Source organism: Chenopodium quinoa, unplaced genomic scaffold (genome assembly GCF_001683475.1).
Source record: "Chenopodium quinoa cultivar QQ74 unplaced genomic scaffold, ASM168347v1, whole genome shotgun sequence".
NCBI lineage: Eukaryota > Viridiplantae > Streptophyta > Magnoliopsida > Caryophyllales > Amaranthaceae > Chenopodium > Chenopodium quinoa.
This window is the reverse complement of record NW_018744845.1, coordinates 215,736-237,249: the sequence shown is the minus strand read 5'-3', so window position 1 is coordinate 237,249 and position 21,514 is coordinate 215,736. Positions and strand designations below refer to the sequence as shown.

The 21,514-nt window shown below is 28.8% G+C and overlaps 1 protein-coding gene across 1 annotated transcript; it reads left to right on the top strand.

Moving 5' to 3' along the window:
* The first annotated feature begins 645 nt into the window (after positions 1 to 645).
* LOC110704553 (protein LIGHT-DEPENDENT SHORT HYPOCOTYLS 4-like) lies at positions 646 to 2,364 on the top strand. The gene has a single exon (XM_021882355.1). The coding sequence runs from the start codon at positions 1,266 to 1,268 to the stop codon at positions 1,923 to 1,925; it is 660 nt and encodes a 219-aa protein (XP_021738047.1). The 5' UTR covers positions 646 to 1,265; the 3' UTR covers positions 1,926 to 2,364.
* Positions 2,365 to 21,514: the final 19,150 nt, after the last annotated feature.

The window sequence follows — 21,514 nt, the reverse complement described above, 5'->3', positions numbered from 1 at the left end:
ACATATTTTTAAGATTAATATGTATAAATTACAACAACTGAATATTATTGAGACGATTTCAACAAGTACCCACAAAACTATATTTTTTCTTATGTAATTCACAAACATTAGTCAAAGTAGGTCAGATGAATAGTATAGATAAGTGTCAATTGGACACTTAAAAAAAATGAAAGAAGTATTGTATTAGATATATTTACTAAATTTGATTGTGCCATTTGTTCAAAGTTAATACGAGTATAGAGCAAAGGAAAGGAACATAATAATATTGCTCTCTCCGTTTCATAATAGTCGCAACACTTTGACCGATATAAATGCCAAAGTACAACTTTGACCATTAATATTTCCTATTATATATTATATTATTAAGAACTATAAAATCTTGATCTAATGAAAATATACATAAAGACTAATCTTAAAATAATTTACATGACAATATATGTTTTTTTTATATATTGATAAAAAGTATAATCAAAGTTAACGTATAAATACGAAATAGTGCAAAAGTTAAAGTGTCGCGATTATTACGAGACGAAGAGAGTAATACTACCAGAGAACCAGACTAATAGTACAAAAAAAGTGGGAGTACGAGTAAATAAGTAAACGCAGATCAAGTAGGTAAAAAAATAAAAATGGAATGGGGACAAACAAACGTGTCTAAATCAGTATTAGACTCTCTCACACAGTCAGTCTGAAATATTTTTTACTGATTGAATCTGTATACAGTATATTTTATTTAAAATTTCACAAACAGACAGTCTTTCTCAATTCTCATACTACAGACTCCTACAGTATTACTACTAGTAGTAGTTACTATTTCTGTCCCCACAACTTCAACACTCTACAATATTTCCCCCCTTTCTTCCTTCTCTTTCTCTTTCTCTTTCTCTTTCTCTTTCAATTCATTGGATCACACTTCTCTTTCTAATTCTCTCTCTATAAATCTTTCTATCTCTTGGCTGCCCTGAAAAGGAAATCCATTAATGTTTTACTCAATTCCCTCATTTTTGCCTGCCCTAAAATAAAATTATAAATCTTCTTATTCTAGTACTATTTCTACTGTTCCTATAAAAAGAAACATGGGATTTATTCCTTATATGTAACTTCTTTAATTTCTTCCAAATCTTTTCTTCATCCATGCAAATTGTCTTTCTTTTTTTGATCTGTAATAAGTGTTCTCCATCCCTTTTAGTCTATAGCTAAAGGGTTGAATAGGGGGAGGTAACCCTAGTGTTTTATTGAACTCGATATTTGATTTTGACAATAAGATGGATTTTATGATGGCGAATATTGATGGGAATAGTAGTAATAATCCTATCTATTCGTATAGTGGTTTCGGAGGTGGTGGTGGTGGAGGTGGAAGTGGGAATGGAAGTTCCTTTACCCTTACCACATCTGGGGGTGGTGTGGCCGTTGGGGGGTTCGACTCTGGGAGTAATGAGCCGTCCCCCCAACGACAACAGGGATCGGTCCAATCCCTCCCTAGCAGGTATGAGAACCAGAAGAGGAGGGATTGGAACACGTTTAGTCAGTACCTGAGGAGCCACCGGCCTCCGCTACCGTTATCACTATGTAGCGGAGCTCAAGTGCTGGAGTTCCTCAGGTACTTGGACCAGTTCGGGAAGACTAAGGTTCACAACCATGCCTGTCCCTACTTTGGTATCCCCAACCCTCCTGCCCCATGCCCCTGTCCGCTTAGGCAGGCATGGGGCAGTTTGGATGCTCTCATAGGCCGTCTTAGAGCGGCCTACGAGGAGCATGGCGGACGACCCGAGACTAACCCATTTGGGGCTCGGACCGTCCGCCTTTACCTCAGGGAGGTAAGGGATTATCAAGCTAAGGCCAGAGGCGTTAGCTATGAAAAGAAGAGGAAGAGGCCTCCTCCTAAGCAAAAGGCAATTGGAATGGGTCCACCAACAACAAATTAATTATTAATGACAATCACTTGTACTAGCTGAGGAGGGTTTTTATGCTGCAAAAATGAAGATCAAATCATATGATGAGCTTCTGCTAGCTGTTTTTTCTTTTCTTTTTTTTTTTCCACTTATTTTTTTCCCCCTTATGAAGATGATAACGACAACGACGACCGACGATGAAGATGTCATCTTTAGTAAGTCTTTACAGTACTTCTCTATATATGCTACTTCTTCACCCTCAGGCCTCAGCTCAAGTGTAACTGTAATATATATCTATACACATAATTGCAAAACTACTAGCAATCTATTGGTATTGGATGAGTAGTAATGGTTTTACTAATTGCCTTTGTTTTTCATTGGATCATACAATGATGATTCATAGTTTCATATACTAGTTTGTTTTATGCAACCCCGAATTTTATGTTTTATTCATGTTGTTATTTCTTCTTTATCTTTGTGATTTTTTTTCTTGCCGTTATATTGGACACTCCATACTTTAAATGTTCAACGCACCTTATCATTTAAGATGCCTAAAATGTGTAAGTTGTGGCGGATATGAAGTTAGGGTGACCTTTTTTCTTGATGAAAACACGTTATTTCTTTGTATGCTCTATTATGGAGCTAAAAAAATGATGGTTTCTGTTTTTGAAGAATAAAAAAAAGATTATGCTAAATTTTTGCATCAATGCCAAATACTAATAATAAGAGAGGAAATTGAATAGTGTATATATATGGTTTATAATGTGCTAGTTGCAAGTGGTAGCAAGAAACCATAGCTAATTGTATGATTATTGAGTACAAAACTAGTTATTTCGTTTTTAATGATTGATTTAAAAAAAAAAAAAGGATATATAGCAATTAAAAGAAGTGAAAAGAAATGAATATTATAGTTTTGAATAGAACTAGCTTAGAGATTGAAAAGAAAGCTCCTTTTGATTTTGATTATTGGTGTGCGTACATTTCTATAATTTTTATTCTTGTACAAATGGTGAATGATTTCTTCATTCAATTAATTAATTCCCATTTATCTTTATAACGCATTGATATTTCATTGGTAATTTGTTTTGAAAAAGATGAAAATGAGCTCTACATCCACTGGAAAAATTTTGATAGCAATTTCCAATTACTCTCTCCGTTCTTTAAATAATATTTTCGTTTTTACTATCTATGATGTCAAACAAAGAAAATATAACCGTATAATGGTAATTTATATGACATAGTGATAATAATTACTTTACACGAGTAATAATTATGCACAATCTTGTTACAGAGTTGATTCGTCCCTATGTATATCTTAAAGATATAAATTTAGATGCACGAGAACATGCGTAGAATGCAAATAGAAAGATCAATAGTGTTTTTAGGGTTTATTTTGTTTTTGGATTCTTATTTGAGTAAGCTTTTACATACTCAATTACGGAAGTTGATCTAGTCAAACAAATAATGTACTGTTGTACAGGCAAAACTACAAAAGAATTCTTCTATCAAGATAAAATTCCAATTGCAACGGGGCTAGATTTATCATTTGACTTTTCTAGAAGAGATTTTGGCAAGACTTACTATATGTGTGATTTTTTTTTTCTTGCCTAATTTCCATTTATCTAAACTATTTAATCTTAATTGAACTATTTTTTTCGTTTGAGGGAAACCTTAATTGAACTTACTGACATTAATTTTAGTTGTAACTTGATTTTGAATAACCTTTATTATAACTTATTTGGACTAATTTTTCTTGACATTGGTAAACCTTAATTAACTTTTTTTTTTTAGTTATACATAAGTGGATGTAAGGTGAATAATACTAGACCATGATAAATAATGTGTTACATTTAAACACATGGATTTTGAAAACTAATACGGAATAGTTTTTTCGTTATTGTTTTTTGTTTTCAACTTTTAGATTTTTTGAACTTAGAGTAAAGAAATTAAAATGGAACTTGGAAAAAGTATTTTATGGTGTTTATTCAATTTCACTACAAAATCTAAAGTATCATTATGATACATAGTCATTTCAAATTTAATAGATAAACATAGTCATTTCAATTTTATCTTTTGACATTTTGGTGATGAACTCATTCAGTTACTAAATGCATTTCAATACTATATTTGCTCTTTGAAGGCCTTATTGCTCAACCCATACTTCTCTTGAAAATTGGCTTTACATATAATTAGCATAATTGTGGACCAAATTCAAGAGAAATAAATTAGTCCATAAAAAATAGTTTTTCCTCCAATCTTTAATTTGTTGTTCATCACACTTCGAATTTTTTTGGCTTAATCACAAATTGATTTTAAATGGGAAAAATAAAAAGGATCGATCAAAGGGATTTGATTATAAAAGACCAAGAAAATATAAGCAAAAATCTTTGAGATTGACTGATAGTTAAAACAGTAGCTACTACTTGAAAACAAAAACAAAAGTTGTCCAATTTGCTTTTTAATAAATTTTATGGAGTATACAAATTTGAAATAAGTGGCAAACCTTAATTGTATCATAAAATGATAAAATAAAAGGCACATATATGTAAGGAACATAAATTTGTTAAGATTTGGATATCTCAAACTGCCCCCTACTTGTCAATTGAAGTCACCAATTGCCCCTACATATGTCTGAAATTCCATTAAAATTGTAAGTAATGGACTTGAAATTAAGAAACAGATACATAATTTTTTTTTAAAAAAAAAAAAAGAAAAAAAAAAGGAAATAGATAAATTTCATTAGAATCAAAAATTTTAATGGTCATTTAGAAATTCCTAACGATCGAGGGTATTCATAAATGGAAATTATTCCAAAATAATGAGTAAGAAATACTTAAAAAAAACTACTTTAGGTCAAGAAATATATGGTTAAAGCTTTTTCATTTTTATATTTTGTTTATTGGCATGATGTTTAAAAAGTGTGAGTATTGTCATTTATTATTGGATAAGAAAATTGTTAGTCAATAAATCAGTATTACGAATGATTTTCCAACCAAATATATATAAGAAATGATAGATATAAAAAGTACATTTGACCAAAAGTAAACACACCCTTATAATTCATTAATTATCAAACTCTAAGCAAAAATTCTTTAAAAGTAGGATTGTATGTAGAAAATAGCTCTAATTGATGGAACTGTGTGGCTTGTGCCAACAATTAGATGCTGAGCAATTTACCTTTTACTATAGAAACTATTCTGGCTTTAAATAGTTTTCCAAATTACAGTTAATTAAGTTTAATCTCTATTATATAAGCAATGGGATGAGGTAATAATGTACACATAAATACCTAAAAAATGTCCATGAGTTTTACTTAGTGTTTTACAAAAGTTGGTGCTGTATATAAATAATTTAGATATCTAAAAGATGCATCACGTGTATAAGATCAGGCCAACATAAGATCAATTTTCCAAAATTGAAATTTAAAACTCAAATTATTAGCATGCAACCATTATTTGTCACATTTTTTACCATGTAAATTTTGCATTCAGGGAAGTACATAACAATATAATTCTCTTACATTTCCTTTGTATTAATTGTCAAATATAGATTACACTAGTAAGAGATATTGATCAAAAACCTATAAATGTTAAACACGTTAGTCAACGTGCAATTATTATTAAATTGAGAAGAACATTGTTTAAACATGTGATGCATCGTCATAATTACAGCGTCGACACAAAAGAGAGGTAAAATATTCTGTAATAATATGATTATAATATCAATTAATTAAAATAATTAACCAATATATGTAAACTCAATCTTTTAGAAGGGACCCAATAATTTAATTATTGGTTTTTTTTTTGGGTAATAGTGACATAAATTCCTTTAAATGGGGGAGGGGGGTAAATAATGTCAATTGTATAGTTTCATAGACAAGTGAAAAAGGCAATTGATTTGATATTTCGTACGCATGTAAATTTACTGTTGAAAGATTTGAAAATTCTTAAATTTCAACTTTTAGCACAGTAATCATATATAGTTGGGATGATATATAAGTTAGGTAAATTATAGGGTATGGTATGGTATGGTATGGTATTGATTCAAAGATAATAATATTAGTAAAATGTTAATCAAATCTCTATGATTATAGGAAAAGACAAAGGTTTTGTGACCCATAACTTTTGCTAATTACTCCATTTTCCTAATCTAACTGGCCGACAAAACCTTTAAGCATAATCCGTTAATAGGTTCTCTTTGTTGGTTTTAATTTTTCATGCATATTCCTAATTAAGCTTGTTCATTTGGGGGCATCCAATAATTGTTTATGAACTACTCTATTTCAACTCACCTCCTAGGGTTCTTGCAACTTTATTTTGACACGAAATAAGAAAATTATCATTAATGTCCGATGAATGATGATTTGGCGTTTATTATAATAACCAGATTAGTTCAATAATGGTTATAAAAGTTACGAGTACGTTCTTTGTTCTGATAAAGTGATATCAATTACATTGTTCATCTTAAGATTCCTCAATTCTAATACTCCATCCGTTCCTGAAAGTTCTACTCACTTTGCATATGCGCGGTCTCCAATGAACATCTTTGACCATGAATATCTTTGGCTATGTATAAGTGAAAATTATAAAAAGTTGATATTTGAAAAATTTATAATAAGGGGAATCTAATAAGATCTCATATGTTAATTTATCTATATTGTATAAGTCATTAAATGTGGTCAAAGTTATTTAATTTTAACTCCATGAATAGTAAATGAGTCGAATTTTTAGAAATAGAGGTAGTATTAAAAGTAGATTAGAATTTAGGTTGCTCGCTAATTGTGCGTATATTTACAATCATCTGACTCCTAATTAAGAAGTATAAGATATGCCAACAAAAGCATTTGGATCGAATGTATAATTGTCATATGATGTAACTACTATACAATAATTTACTTGAAATTAAAGTGTAACATTTTTTTTATTTATTTATTTTTTTGATAAATTAAAGTGTAACATTTGAATTACCGTGATGACCGTTTTTCCAGAACTTGCAATTGGTAAATTTGGAACTAATAATGTCACTGGGATCCTATCTTATTAGCTTCTATGTCTTGATTGGTCGTGCAAAAAAAAAGTTGCATGACTTACAATGGAGTTATTTTTTCGATTGTATACCTGTATTTTTGGTGGATTTCAATTTCCAAACAGCTTAATTTACAAATTACTATTATTATTTTACTTTTTTTTTAAACCACTATTATTATTTTACTCATAACCATGTTATTTATTTATTACTCAGTATATGGTTGTTTTAATGTTTTATGAACTTTAAACTGCTCTTCTAGCGCTTTAGCTGTACTACGTAAAATTTTATGAAGGCACTTTGTAAACTTGTTTTACTATTTTACTCCCTACCTCATAATCTTACTATACTACGAGTACTTTTTTTTTTTTCATGTCATAGTTACATACTTCCTCCGCATTTAAATAAGTGAAATATTTCCCTTGTGCATGTATGACAATGCAATACTTTGACAGATAATATCTTTAATTATCAATAAGCAAAAGTTATAATAATTGAACATTAATAAATTATTCATTGAGGCGATTTCAACAATTACCCACAAGACTATATTTATTCTTAGGTATAAATCACAAATATTAATCAAAGGAAATTAAATAAATAGTGCAAAAAATCAAAACATTTCATTAATTTAAACACAGAGAGAGTATACTGCATCTCTCTTACTTTATTTGCCTTTTCTTTCGCTAACTTAACTATTCAAATATCAAAACTACTCCATATACTGTAAGCATATGACAAAACGAGGAGAAAGTATGGATTTTAATTTATATAGTGTGTTCAATTTTTAAATTTTTAATTAGCTACTTTGTCAAACTATACTTGGCTAAAAATTAAAAAAAAAAAAAAAAAAAAAAAAAAAAAAAAAAAAAAAAAAAAAAAAAGTGGGGGGTGGGGGGCCAATAAATTGCATGTTTGACATTATTGTCTAATCTTACCTCCCAATTGGTGTCAATTCTCCTCCAAATTATGAAATTCTTCGATATATCAAATATTTTGGGGGTTACGATAAACCAAGTACTAATTAAACAATTCACAAACAAAAGAACAACAGAAAGACAAGTATTCAATACTAATAATATGATTATAACTAAAATAAACAAGATTAGAAAATGTCTGCTATGTTAAAACAATAGATAGATATGATACAGATATATGTCGCTTACAATAAAGTTGTTGGCTTTGAACATACTTCGTAATATTTATTTTGATGCTAATACTAGATAGATCTTGATTCCACCTAAACATATTATCCATATCTTTTGATGTTTAGAGAATCAAACTTTATAATATAATTATATTATATGTATGAATTATATAATATGGTTTGACGTCAATAATTGGGTGACCTCCATGGAAAGTCTCGCAATCCGATGCTATTGCCAATACAAGGAGTACCTATGTTTCCACAGTTTAGGCATGTAGCTTAGGCAACCCATTATTTTAAATTCAATTTGTTACACGTGAACCCCAAACCCTTAATTGCACATACTCTTCTTGTGCTTTAAAATTGTATTGTGTGAGATTTAACCTTCTTTGTCCAAGGTAACCATGCACATGTTATATATGTATCCAATAGATAATTTATTCTTATAAAATTATATGCGAGACAAATTATCACAGATGATCAAGTCATAGTTTAACACAAATTGAGCTCATAACTGATCTGACAAGGTATGAGAGACATGTCGGTAGGTCATGCATGTAAATAATCATTTGAAATTGAATTAATAAGACAACAATGGATTGGTCCGGCTTATATTCAACCAAGAGAAGCAAATGTTTTATGAGATGATACTGATTCAGTGTCATGCATGGTATGACTCGACCTTGCGCATACTTGAATATCAACAACCTTTCATCCTAAAATGATTCTAGCACTAATCAATAGGTGTGCGACTTGTGTTTAGGCTACTCTTTCCAGTTACGTACCCATGGCGCTTTTGAGCATGATCTAGCCAATGCTATAGCCTTTATTTACCACTAAGGCTCTATTTTGTTCACCCAACTGTCACTAATTCGGGTATGATAACTTCGGATAAGATAAGGGCTAATTAGTTTGGATAAGGCTATATTTAGTTTACCTTATTTTTACTTATTTTTTTTCAGATCAAAATAAGTTCAGATCAGATAAAAAAAAGATAAGTTTTGACATGCTTTACCGTTTTATGTGCGTTTTTAATCGCTACATATATTAATTTTGTAATATATATATAAAAAAATTATAAAATCACATATTATAATATACACATTATATTTCGAATCTAACAAGATCCACCTCATATATTTTTGAGCAGGGCATGGGTCAGGCCGGCCCACGGGCACGGTACGGTAGCGGCCCGATTCGGCACGAGGAACGAGGGGTGGGCCGTGGGCCTTGCCTTGAACAGAAAAATAAAAAGTCGGCACGAGTCCGCGGGTGGCACGAACTTTTGGACCGCCAACACGACCCATAATAATAAAAATAATTAAAAAAAACTATAAATAATAAAAATAAAAAGAAATATTATAAAAATAAAAATAATGAAAAGAACCATAATAATATAAAGAACTATAAATAATTAAAATAAAAATAATAAAAATATTAAAATTAATTAATTAATAATAAAAATATTAAAATTAATTAATTAATAATAAAAATATTAAAATTAATTAATTAATAATAAAAATATTAAAATTAATTAATTAATAATAAAAATATTAAAATTAATTAATTAATAATAAAAATATTAAAATTAATTAATTAATAATAAAAATATTAAAATTAATTAATTAATAATAAAAATAATGGGCTAGCCCGCGGCCCGACACAAACCGACCCGGCCCTCCAGGCACGTGGGCCATATATGCCATCCGTGGGCTGGGGTGTGCCATTTGGTGGCCCGGCACGGCCTGCCATCACCCAGGCCTGGCACGGCACGACCCACCTCCTACCACGGCGAGACACGGCCCGCGGCGACCCAGCAGGGCACGATGCCCAGCTCTAAATATACATATAAGATTAAAATTTTGTCACATCAGACAATTAGATCATTAGACAAACAAGTTCAGATGAATTAGATAAAATAAGTTCAAATCAATCGAATAAGTAAAAATAAGGTAAACTAAATAGCCCTAAGTTAAGATAATATAAGGGTCAATAAGTTAAAATAATATGTTTTTATAAAGGTGAAAGAAGATAATATAATATAATAATTGATAAGTTCAGATAAGATAAGAGGTAATAAGTTCTAATAAAGTCTAATAACACTTATATAAGCCGAATAAGATCTAATAACTTGTCAATAAAATCTTTTTTATTTTTTTTTATTTTATAAATTCTGATAAGATAATATAAGTTTAGATTAACAAGAGAATATAAGCTTGATGTGCCGATTATTATGACTGAATAAAGTAGTATATTGAATTAAATTTAATTGTCAAAACACTAATGACGAGTACTCTAAAATTTGAGTATGTTGAAAACAAAAAAGATACAATAATTTTTGAAATTATGATATTTCTATTAGTACTTAATACATCGATTCTTCGTAATATAACCTATTTTTGAGGCATATCAAAATATCGTAGTGTTATAGAGTTGTTTAGTAATATAACCTATTTTTGAGGCATGTCAAAATATTGTAGTTTTATAGAGGTGTTTAATTGGTACTCCGTAGTTGTTTAGTTAGCTTTTAGCTTTTAAATTGGATTCAAAAATGTATTTGATAAACAACTTTTTTTAGTCAATTGAAAAAGTTTGCTATTGAGCTAAAATGGGGAGGGAAAAAAAAAAAAAAAAACCTGCTAGAGTACCGAGGATGATTTGATAATCCAATATTTATAGGGTTACAGAGTATAGGCCTTGGGATTTTTTTTAGGTCCATTTAGGGCTTGCATCAAGGATGATTTGGTAATTTTCCTTTAGGGTTTTTATGGTAATTCTCATTGGGAGAAAGTGGGTCCCATTTGTGTGGGTGGGGGGGGGGGTGGGTGGGTGGGTTGTGGATCAATAGAAAATAATAATCTCTCATTTTTCATGAAAGAAACTAATCTCAACTTATATACTTTCTCCGTTCTTTTATTATTGCATCATATAGGTTGGGCACACTTTTTTTTGATAGTGGGAAAAAAAGAAGAGAGAAAGAGGTAAAAGTACAAAATTATCCATGTGATGTAAACATAAACTAAAGAATCAAGTGTTAAAAATAAGGATATATTGGGTATTTGCAGTATAAACACATATATTTCGTTTCCTAAAATGAATATAGTGCAATATTTGTGAAAGTTCCTTAAAAGACAAGTGATGCAATAATTAAAAAACAGAGGAAGTATCATTTTGTAGACATATTTTATTTGAACTTATTTTTCACAAATATCAATTATCTAAGCAGGGCTTTATAGTATAGCTTAACCAACATCACTATCACCTCTCACAATAATTAGTACTATGGTTTTTAATGATTTATTTCAATGTGCATTTGCGATATAGCACAACTTATGTAACTTTTAATCCATAATTTAAAGATATTAGTGATTAAATTTGTCTCAAAGAATATGTAAAATTAATAATGTTCATTGCATGCACTTTCTTCATCTTTTTATAGTGTTTAGGAGTACTTTGTAAGATATACATCATATACTTAAACTAAGTTAAGTAATATCAATGAACATTTCAAAGCAACTTATATTTGAAAATTAGCTCAAAATATGTTTACCAAGAGTAGTTCAAATTAATAACCAATATAATTATAAAGGAAAAACAAAATGTTCTGAATTAGGAGGTATATAAACTTTGTTGTCTTTGTATCACCTTATATTATAATTTTTTTTTACATGATAGTAGTTTCTGTCTTCTTCATCTTTTCTTGTCTGAAAATTTTGAACAGTGCAATAGTATGTATTACTAAAGTTCGTACTAGAAATGCATGATTTTCTTCTAATAGGGTTTATTTTTTTAATTGTCATGTGAGATTTCGCCATTTCCCGAAAAATACCTAGATTTCATGTTGCTAAGCATTGATTTTTGTTACATTGATGAAAAAGTTTACTTTTTTCCAAACTAAAATTGTAAGAGATTCTTATAGAAAAAGGTATTAAACAAAAAGATTTCATGGGGTTTTGTTTCTTAAATGTAATTTTATGAAATATAGTACAATTCAAAGTACTAATTTTATTTATAAATTATCGATCATGTAAATATATACACTGTATAACCTCGATTAAGATAGTGTCCGTACTTCAACCCATCAAATATTACATGCTCAAATAATGGGGAAAAAATAACTTCGTATGCTCATTGTTTTTTGTTCAAAAACTAAATTAAAAAGCTTCTAATCGTACCAAAAATAATGAAAAGATAAAGAAAATATTTTAATTAATTAAAACTAAGCCCATAACCAAATTACCACAGACTGACACGTGGAATTTAGCCCCACCAATTTCGTGGTTGCACGTGGCTATTTGTACTAACTGTCGGAGACACTGAGACTTGGCCTACTTCCGAGGTTTTGGCCCCCACCCGATCTAATTCACGCACGTGTCCAATGTCTAGCCATTGGATGTATGATCGTGTTAACATGAGTATAAACGATAGGGTGTAAATGAAGCGAACCGATCAATAAACTACTCGGGTTCAAGCTTAGTTCAAACTTGTTTATGTTTGTTTATTAAATAAATGAGACAAACTTGAATAAATTTTGAACCTCGTTTAATAAATAAGGTTGAACACGAACATAGGATATGCTCGTTCAGATAAGTTCATGAACAAATCCTTTATTTATGTTCACGAGCTACTCGTTTATTTATGTTCATGAATTTATTGATTTATTCACAATTGTTATTTAATTCTTAAGTTTATAATTAAGATTTAATTATTATACTATTTTTGAGATTTTCAAATGTATAATATACAAAGTTCGTTTATTAGTGAAGCTCGGTTATTATATTTTTAAGCTCGTTCATGAAATGCTCGTTTATCAACTCGTTTAATAAATGAGTCGTTCCCTAATCGTTCACGAACGTATAGTGTACTAAATGAGTCGAGTTTGAACATATTTTTGAGCTCGCTTAAAAGTTCGGGATCGTGCTTGGATCGGACTCGCTTAAGTTAGATGAACTTGCACATGAACACAGTAGTACTCGGCTTGGCTCGGCTCGGCTCATTTACACCGGTACCCCTAATGAGCGTATATTTGTATACTACTCGTATTTTTTCGATAGTAAAAATTAGAATAATGGTATACATAGTCCTTAAGGATAATATAAGGAGATAAAAATAGAAAATATAAATAAAAATACTCTGTATAACATTAATTATATTGATTTGCGCATGATTTTGTCATGCATTCATAAATTAATATTCCATCCGTTCCTAAAAGAGGGTTACATTTGTCCTTTTTGGCGTTCTCCTTTTATAGTTACGTTATAATTATTTTTTAAATTAAAATAATTTTTTTTTTTACACATTTTTCTCATACATACATATTTTCCATGAAATTATCCCCATTTATCAATTTACAAATTTCTAATGCTATTCCTATTTACAAAAATATTTACAAACTCCAAATACAAATATTCCTATTTTCAAAGTTAAATGCTTGTTTTCCACTATATTATTTTCTTTATTAACCGTGAAAAAACATCAAATCAATGTAACCTTCTTTTGAAAATGGAGGGAGTATTTAATTAGGAAAGGTATTAAATAGGGTTATGTATAGCATTATCCTAATTAGGTAATTGCATTATTTTGACTTTTATGTTTGACTATACAATATATATGTTCGGTTGTTTAATCGGTTCAATATTGATAACTAAATACCCGAAAAATTGACTAGTAAATCCTAAGTCAGACTGGATCGATTCTAAAGTTTCCTACAATGTATGCTTATGTATTAATCATCTTTAATTTTTCAATAATAATATGAAAAAAAATACATAATACTCCCTCGATTCCTAAATAATTGTCACGTTTGATTTATTTATCTATTTATTTATTTATTTATTTATTATTATTGTTATTATTATTATTTTCTATAATTCATTTATTAGGTTTGACCATCGTTTTTTAGTAAGTATAAAATAAAATTTATTATGAAATATATTGTTAGATATTTATATATATATATATATATATATATATATATATAAATTTACCCATATTTTAATCATATATTTAAAGATCAAACTAGTGCTTTGGCATGTGCGTCAAGTTTGATTGTGTTAATCATTCAGGAACAGAGAAAGTAGAATAAAACTAATTGTTCAAAGCCTTGTTTGAATAAACCTTTAAAAGGAATATTTAATAATATTCTCAACATTCTTTATGCAACACCATGTGACCGCTTATAAAATAACAAAACCCTTATAACAGTGAACGAGTAACCCTTATAATAGTGATCAAGTAACCCTGACCTATAACACTTATGAAGTAACTCTTGTAACACTGACCGAATAACCCTATAACACTAACGAATTAACCCCCATGATGGCCGACCACACGGTGTGGTCAACCATATAATAAAAGTTGGTGCTCTTTATGAAGAAAATTAATCATTTAGAAGTTTCTAAGCATAATTTAAACTCTATCTTTTCTCTGTTCCCTCTAGGATATCTTTTAGAAGGATTTTTCTGATTCCCTCTAGGGTTTCTCTCTTGGAAGGATTTTTTTTCCCCTCACTCTTCTCCCTTTTCTTCTTGGTTTCAATTGTGAATCTTTGTAAGGGCTTCTACCGAGCCCCAAAAACTTTTTAATCTCTTTCAATAAATAGATCATATCCTTGAGATGGTTGTTATTATATTATGTTTATTTTTTTTTTGCTCATCTGGCAAGATTGAAGATCCTGAGTTTCATAATCTCTGTAAGTATTTAGAGGACCACATGAGTGTTTTCACCCAAACAACTATATATGCATCAGTGGATTTCAAGTCGAAACTCATAGATTGCATTGGTTCAGATAAAGTTTTTTTTTTATTAAGGCAATTGTTGATCAAATTTGCGATATAATTAGTTCTAATGTATTATGTACTTGTGTCGAAATTTTAGATTTCTTAGCAATTGTTTTTAAATGTCATTTGAGTATCTTTTATTTATTTATTATTATTTTTTTTTTAACGTTGAGTATCTTTTAATGAAATCCTTCTTCCCAAAAAAAAAAAAAAAAAAAATAAAAAATTAAACTTAAAACCCAACCTAACATCAAATCAATTATCTTTGGTGATCGTTTATTGGTTCGAACTGATTTTAAACGACCCAAGCTAACACGTAGTTAACTTAATTTGTCCATTAGTAGATTCTATAACTTTCTATTAGTAATAACTATAAAGAAAAAAAATTACTTCTTTTCAACATTACTATGGAGTAAATTTCAAATTAAGATATGAACATATGGTTTATCTCATACAATTTATTTTTCACAATTAAGATATGGTTTGTACCAAAAAACCAAAATGTACTTGATATAGTGATAAAGATTATATCTCACTACTTATTAGATTCTCACTACGGAATCTTTAGCAAGACAATTTTCAGGGTGAAGATTCTTTTACCCTATGTCCCTCTTTTCCAATTTTAAGGGTCTTTAACTACTAATTTGAGTAGAGTACATAAATTGTACAAGATTTAAATTCGGATATGACACTTTCTCCTTACAATTAAAAAATAAAAATAAATAAATTATGGTAATAAAAAACGTCTTACTAGTAGTCTACTATGAATCTATGACTACTAAAAAATTAGTGCCATCTTGAATAAATAAAAAAAATAGATAAAAAATTGTAATTGGTGCGCGTAAAACTTGAGTTCTTCTAGCTTTGAATTTGCCATCTTTGGCACAGGCAAATCTTACCATTTACGGAGATTTTTCTTAATAAAGGTCATTATCACAATATAGTATATATAAAGATTCATTAATTAAGAATAAATCTCGATTAATGTGGTGGTCCCTCCTCTCTAATTGCTCCCTAATTCCCTCCAAAAAAAGGTTATTGGACAATGTAATGGTTAATTAAAATTAAATAAATCTTGACCTTAACGCTAATCCTTTTGATGGGTTTGTGAAAATGTAAATAGTATGATGAGTTTTTTATGTGGCTTGCAATGTTGAGCGCATGCACGCCCGTTGAAAACAGCTTTTGTCCGTGTATATACATACATACTACGGTCAGCATGTGTACAAACATTTTTATCTTACTATTTCTTTTACCTGCTTCTATTTCAGTCTGCAGTAAATTTTGCTACTTGCTTTTACTTATAATATATAAATTATTCTATTTTATTGGTTGTTCTCAAAGATAATCACTATAATTAACTAAGTTATCATATTTGGAAACTCGGAGCTGGTAAATGGGTTGTTTTAATCAGATTGAATCAGTTGCAATCTTAATTACTCTGTACCAAACTTTTTTTTGGTTTGGTTGAGTTTGTTCAGGTTTGAATTTGTGCAATTTAGGTTCTGATCAGGTGGTTATATACTTAGTCAGACCAATTTCGATTGAGTGTACTTCAACTTGAATCATTGTTTGCATCGACAATTCATGTTGGATGTTTTTTCTTATTTAATTTTCGAATTCTATGTAATTTTGAAATTGCCATTATTGAAGCAAAATTAGGTTCCAATTCGAGTATTTTGTTTAGAGAGAATCAGTGCTGATCAATACTGTCAACTCAAGCTAAAACTAAATGTCAACCTATTTAGGAATACTTTTGAACACACCCTTCAATTGTTTTGTACACCTATCATTCAACTCATTTTCTACTTGACCAATGACTTTTTGGGTTGGTCAAATAGTTATACCATCCCAACACCTAAAACATTATACTTCGTATTATTCTTGATAACTTCATTAAATTCTTCTTATATTGTTTATCATAATTTCTTGATAATTATTCATACGTAATATTCTATATATTTTAACATATTTCAAGATTGAAGTAATACCGATAATGATATAGAGGTGCAATATACGAAGTATAATATAACGATTTTTGAAGTCATTGATTATGATTATGGAAGACCAAAATGAAGTGATCATGTAACTTCTATATGTCCGAGTTCTTGTTAGTTATACGGTTAGTCCGGAAGCATTGTTGGCAATGTTGGGCTAAACCGTGGCATTTTAAATTCAACCGAAGACTACATAACTTAAAACTACATCTGTTGACCGTTATGTTATGGCTTCAATGCGGTTTGCTCTTGGGGATATATAATTATATTTATCTTGGTACAATCGTTATAGTTTTGGAAACACTATTTCATGGTTACCAAATGATAGAACATTCTAGCATCACTTCAATCATTATACTTTGTATAATATTTACTCTCTTTGAGACTCTGTCCCACTAAAATTGTCTTACTTTAAATACAATGTATAATATTGACTCTCTTTGACTATTTTATTGTAAGACCTTTTTGATTGAATAATGGAAGAATCTTAATAAGACGGAGGGAAAAATAATAAAATGTCAAAATTTGGCTCGTTTTGATTTAGTTATGAAGCGATAAATGCTAAAAATCGAAGTAGACAAACTCAAAAACATGTAAGGCGCGCTATGAAAAAGTTTGGGGAATATGATCTGTTAAAAATAGAAAAAAGTTAAGTAAAGATCTAATACTATCATTAGAAGTCTAGAAGGACTGACGCAATTTCTATAGTACTCCTCGAGTATGGTACTCCAGAATCAAAATGCAGGCGTTTCAATTTAAAAAAAAAAAAGTATTTCCTCTATTTTTGTTCTCCTGCTCTTCCCTCTGTCTTATTTTATTTTTCAAAATTCTTTAATTAATCTTAGAATTTATCTGCAACATTCAAGATATATCTTCTTCAATCAGTCTATTACTATTAAGAAATTTTGTTGAATTGAAGAGCTAATTGTTCAAATTCAAGCCAAAATCAGAAAAATTTAAACCCTAAAAATCAAATTGAGCGTTTATATTTGTGAGAATCTGACAAAATTTGAACAATAATTTGAATGAAGATGATTTTATTTAAAGAAGAGAAAAATAATCGAACAAATTTATGAGATTTTGTAGAAGAAATTTGACGTAGAAATTAATTTACTGGAAAATTAATTGAGCTCTTTTTCGGAGAGGAATATTAACATATTGCTATGTAACAATAACATACGTTTGAAAAAATAACAAAAGGTTGAAGCAAAATAACACAAAGTTCAAGTAAGATAAATCTTTTAGCAAAATAACAAATGATTTAAGCAAAATAACACAAGGTTTGCGTGAAATAACACAAGTTTATAGTAAAATAACACAGGTTGAGGTTTACGCAAAATAACACAATATTTTAGCAAAATTACACTAGAATTTATCAAAATAACGCATGGTTTACGTAAAGTAACACAATGTTTTAGCAAAATAACATAAGGTCATTTTAGCAAAACAACAACACAAAGTTTGCGTAAAATAACATAATATTTTAGCAGAATTACGCAGTATTTTAATTAGTAAAATAACATAAATTTTGCATAAAATAACACAATGTTTTAGCAAATTCAAAAATAAAATAGATTCAATTGAATCAAATCAAATTAATATATTTAGTTCAAATTAGCAGTACATTTTTAATTAATTTTTTTTTGAATAGTATAATTAATCCATTAATGTAAAGTCATACAATATCTACAACGATAGTCGAATTTAACAAATACATAATTTGAATCAAATAAAAATTTCCTTCATAAAAACTACGATCGTCAAGCAGATCTTGTAATGTGGAACATCTGCCGCTTATATCGCTGGAAAATACAGCCTTGTTGGAGAGACAATCTAGCGATCCCTTGTAGTCGTGAGGATGATTTCCATCGGATCTGACCGTATTCGAAAAATTGAAAATCTTTGCAACCCCGCACAATTTTTTACCAACGAAATAATTTCACGACAATCCATCAGATCTATTATCCCAGATTTTAAGCTAAAGAAATTCTCCCTTAAAAAGAGGAGAAAAACTCTGTCTTTCGAAGGAGATCGAAAAAACCTTGTCTTTCGAAGGAAATCGACAAAAACCTTGTCTTTCGAATAAGATTGAAAACCCTTTCTTTCGAGGGAGAAATCATTATTATAAACCAAAAGAACAAACAAAAAAGTGTAAAGAAACAAAGGTTAGGGCTTTCCATTGGTAAAAATCGATGGAAGCCCCCTTTAAAAATCAAGAATGGAGGCTAGGGTTTTTTTTAGAGAGAATAGAGGAGAGAGGAGAGAGCAATTGGTCGCTCACATTTTTAATTAATTAAATTAATACTATTATTTTAAAACAGGAAGTTAGAAGGATACTTGCCCTCTTCTTGTTTTTCCAGTTTTAAAATAATTTTTTTTTTTAATTACAAAAAAAAACAATCATACATTTCTTCCATTCCAATCCCCTAACCATGCCTATTCAACAAAATAATTATTTTCATCAAAAAAAAAAAAAAAAACAACAACAACAACAACAAAAACTCAATCAAACATCTCTTCCATCCCAATCCCCTAATCATGCCTGTTCAAGAAAAAAATTTCATAAATTTTTTTTTATTAAAATAGAAATTCAATAAAAACATCTCTTCCATCCAAAATTTCAAATTTATTAATTATGCCTTTTCAAGATACATGTGTAGGGTTATTATTAGATTTAAATGAATATATTAAGAATACTAATATTTAATAACATAAGCTTTTGCGAACAAATTAGAGTGCCATGTGGCCATATTTACATTTTTTTATTTTTTATTTTTTTCATTTTTTACCTTTGATTTTTTTCCAATTTACCTTTTTTTAAAAAATAGTACTCACTATCATAGTATCATGTCGTTTCATGAGGACAGTTTCTCCTATCTTCTTTTATAATCTTCGTCCTCTCTTATAAACATATTTTTTATTTTAAAACTCATATCCCTCTCTCTCCTCAAATCCCCCCTCTATACAATCAGTGATTTTTTCCCAATTTAAATTTTAAATTGTATTTTTTGTTCATGGAAATTAAAGTTGAAATTTAGTCAAATTTGTCTTCAATTAAGTTTCTTCCCATCAGTTTTAAGTAAGTTCATTATGTTTCTCTTTCAATGTTGTATTCAAATCCTAATGGTTAGTTTATTTAATTTCAGGGAATTCCAACAGTTGCAAGTTGGTTGTGACGGACTGACAATCGCTTAGTATTTTCCATTCAAACAACTTTTCAGGTTTCCTTCTTTTCAATTTTCTTCCTAAAGTTGGTATATTCTTAAAGTTTGTTGACAATGTTATAATTTTGGATTTGAAGGATTATTGATCGTTTATTCCTATACTCCTAAAATTTGATGAGAAATTCAGTGTTAATTTTCATTAAGACTTGTTGTATTTTTTTTTTTTTGATATAAATTTTTATAGCCCAAATTTGATCTGTGTGTAAATTTATGGTAGACAATATCAAGAGTATATCTTGATTTAATCTTCAAAATATAATATTCATTGTATGTAATCTTGTATGTACATTATATTCTTGCTATAATAATATACTCTATTATATTTAATTATCGAGTGTCTCTTTCATAAAGAAATTGTTGTATTTTGTTTTTTAATTTTTTTTCCCTTTTCAATATTTTCCTAACATTTCCCTCTCTTGAATTTATTGTACAGAGTTGGTGATTCTCTACATTCATAATATGTATTCATATAATATATCATTTGTACAAGTATTTAAGTCATTCTTTAATCTATACCAATTCAATGTTTTAAACCATTAATTAATTACTCTTATACACAGGTATATGAAACTCAAATTTATTTAATTAACAAGTTTTTATGATTGTAAAAAATTTGCGGTAATGCACAATATAGATAAATGGCTTTGGATATGGGGTATTATATTATAATTGAATGGTACTATAATCATTGTGTTTTATTGCTTATGTTTAAGTTGTTAAATTTTGTTTTTTTTAAGTCTTGAATTTTTAATAGTTATTAAATCAAAGGTTTCTTGAACAACCCTTCAATAATAACATTTTTAACAAAAAATATAACCCGTACATTACAAGTTTAAATTAAGCAGTTTTTAAAAGTCCTTTGTCAAAAGAAAATAGTCTTCTAAAATTTTAAATAGTTTCGGTTCATTTTTTTTTTCTAACATATCAATACACAAAAGCTAAACAAATATTAGTGTTTTATGAAGTTAATTGTTTAAAACCCACAGTAAATTCCTTTCTATTTCCATTTCACTATGCATTCACATTTAAAGTTTCGCTTATGTATGATCAAAATTTGTTTTCCACATGTAACAGAATTGCTATGTTTGATTTGCAAAAAGGCATTGTGGACCAATACTAGTGAAGTTCAAATTGGGCTACAAATTCTCTTTAGGTAATAAGCATATTTCTTCTATTTTATGTATATTGCAAACAATAAATTAGAAAAAAAAATTGTATCCCTTATATGTATTTATACTGTGGAGTACAAGATTTCTGTATAAATTGTACAACAATTTTTAAATTGTAACTATTATAAATGACATATTGTTTAAATTTGACAGACTTTTAAGTGTATTGTACTTTAAAAATGCTAATCTAATACTACTGTTATAATATTTCCTATTACTATAAAATTCGATAGTAATGTTTATATATTAAAGTATATATATATATATATATATATATATAT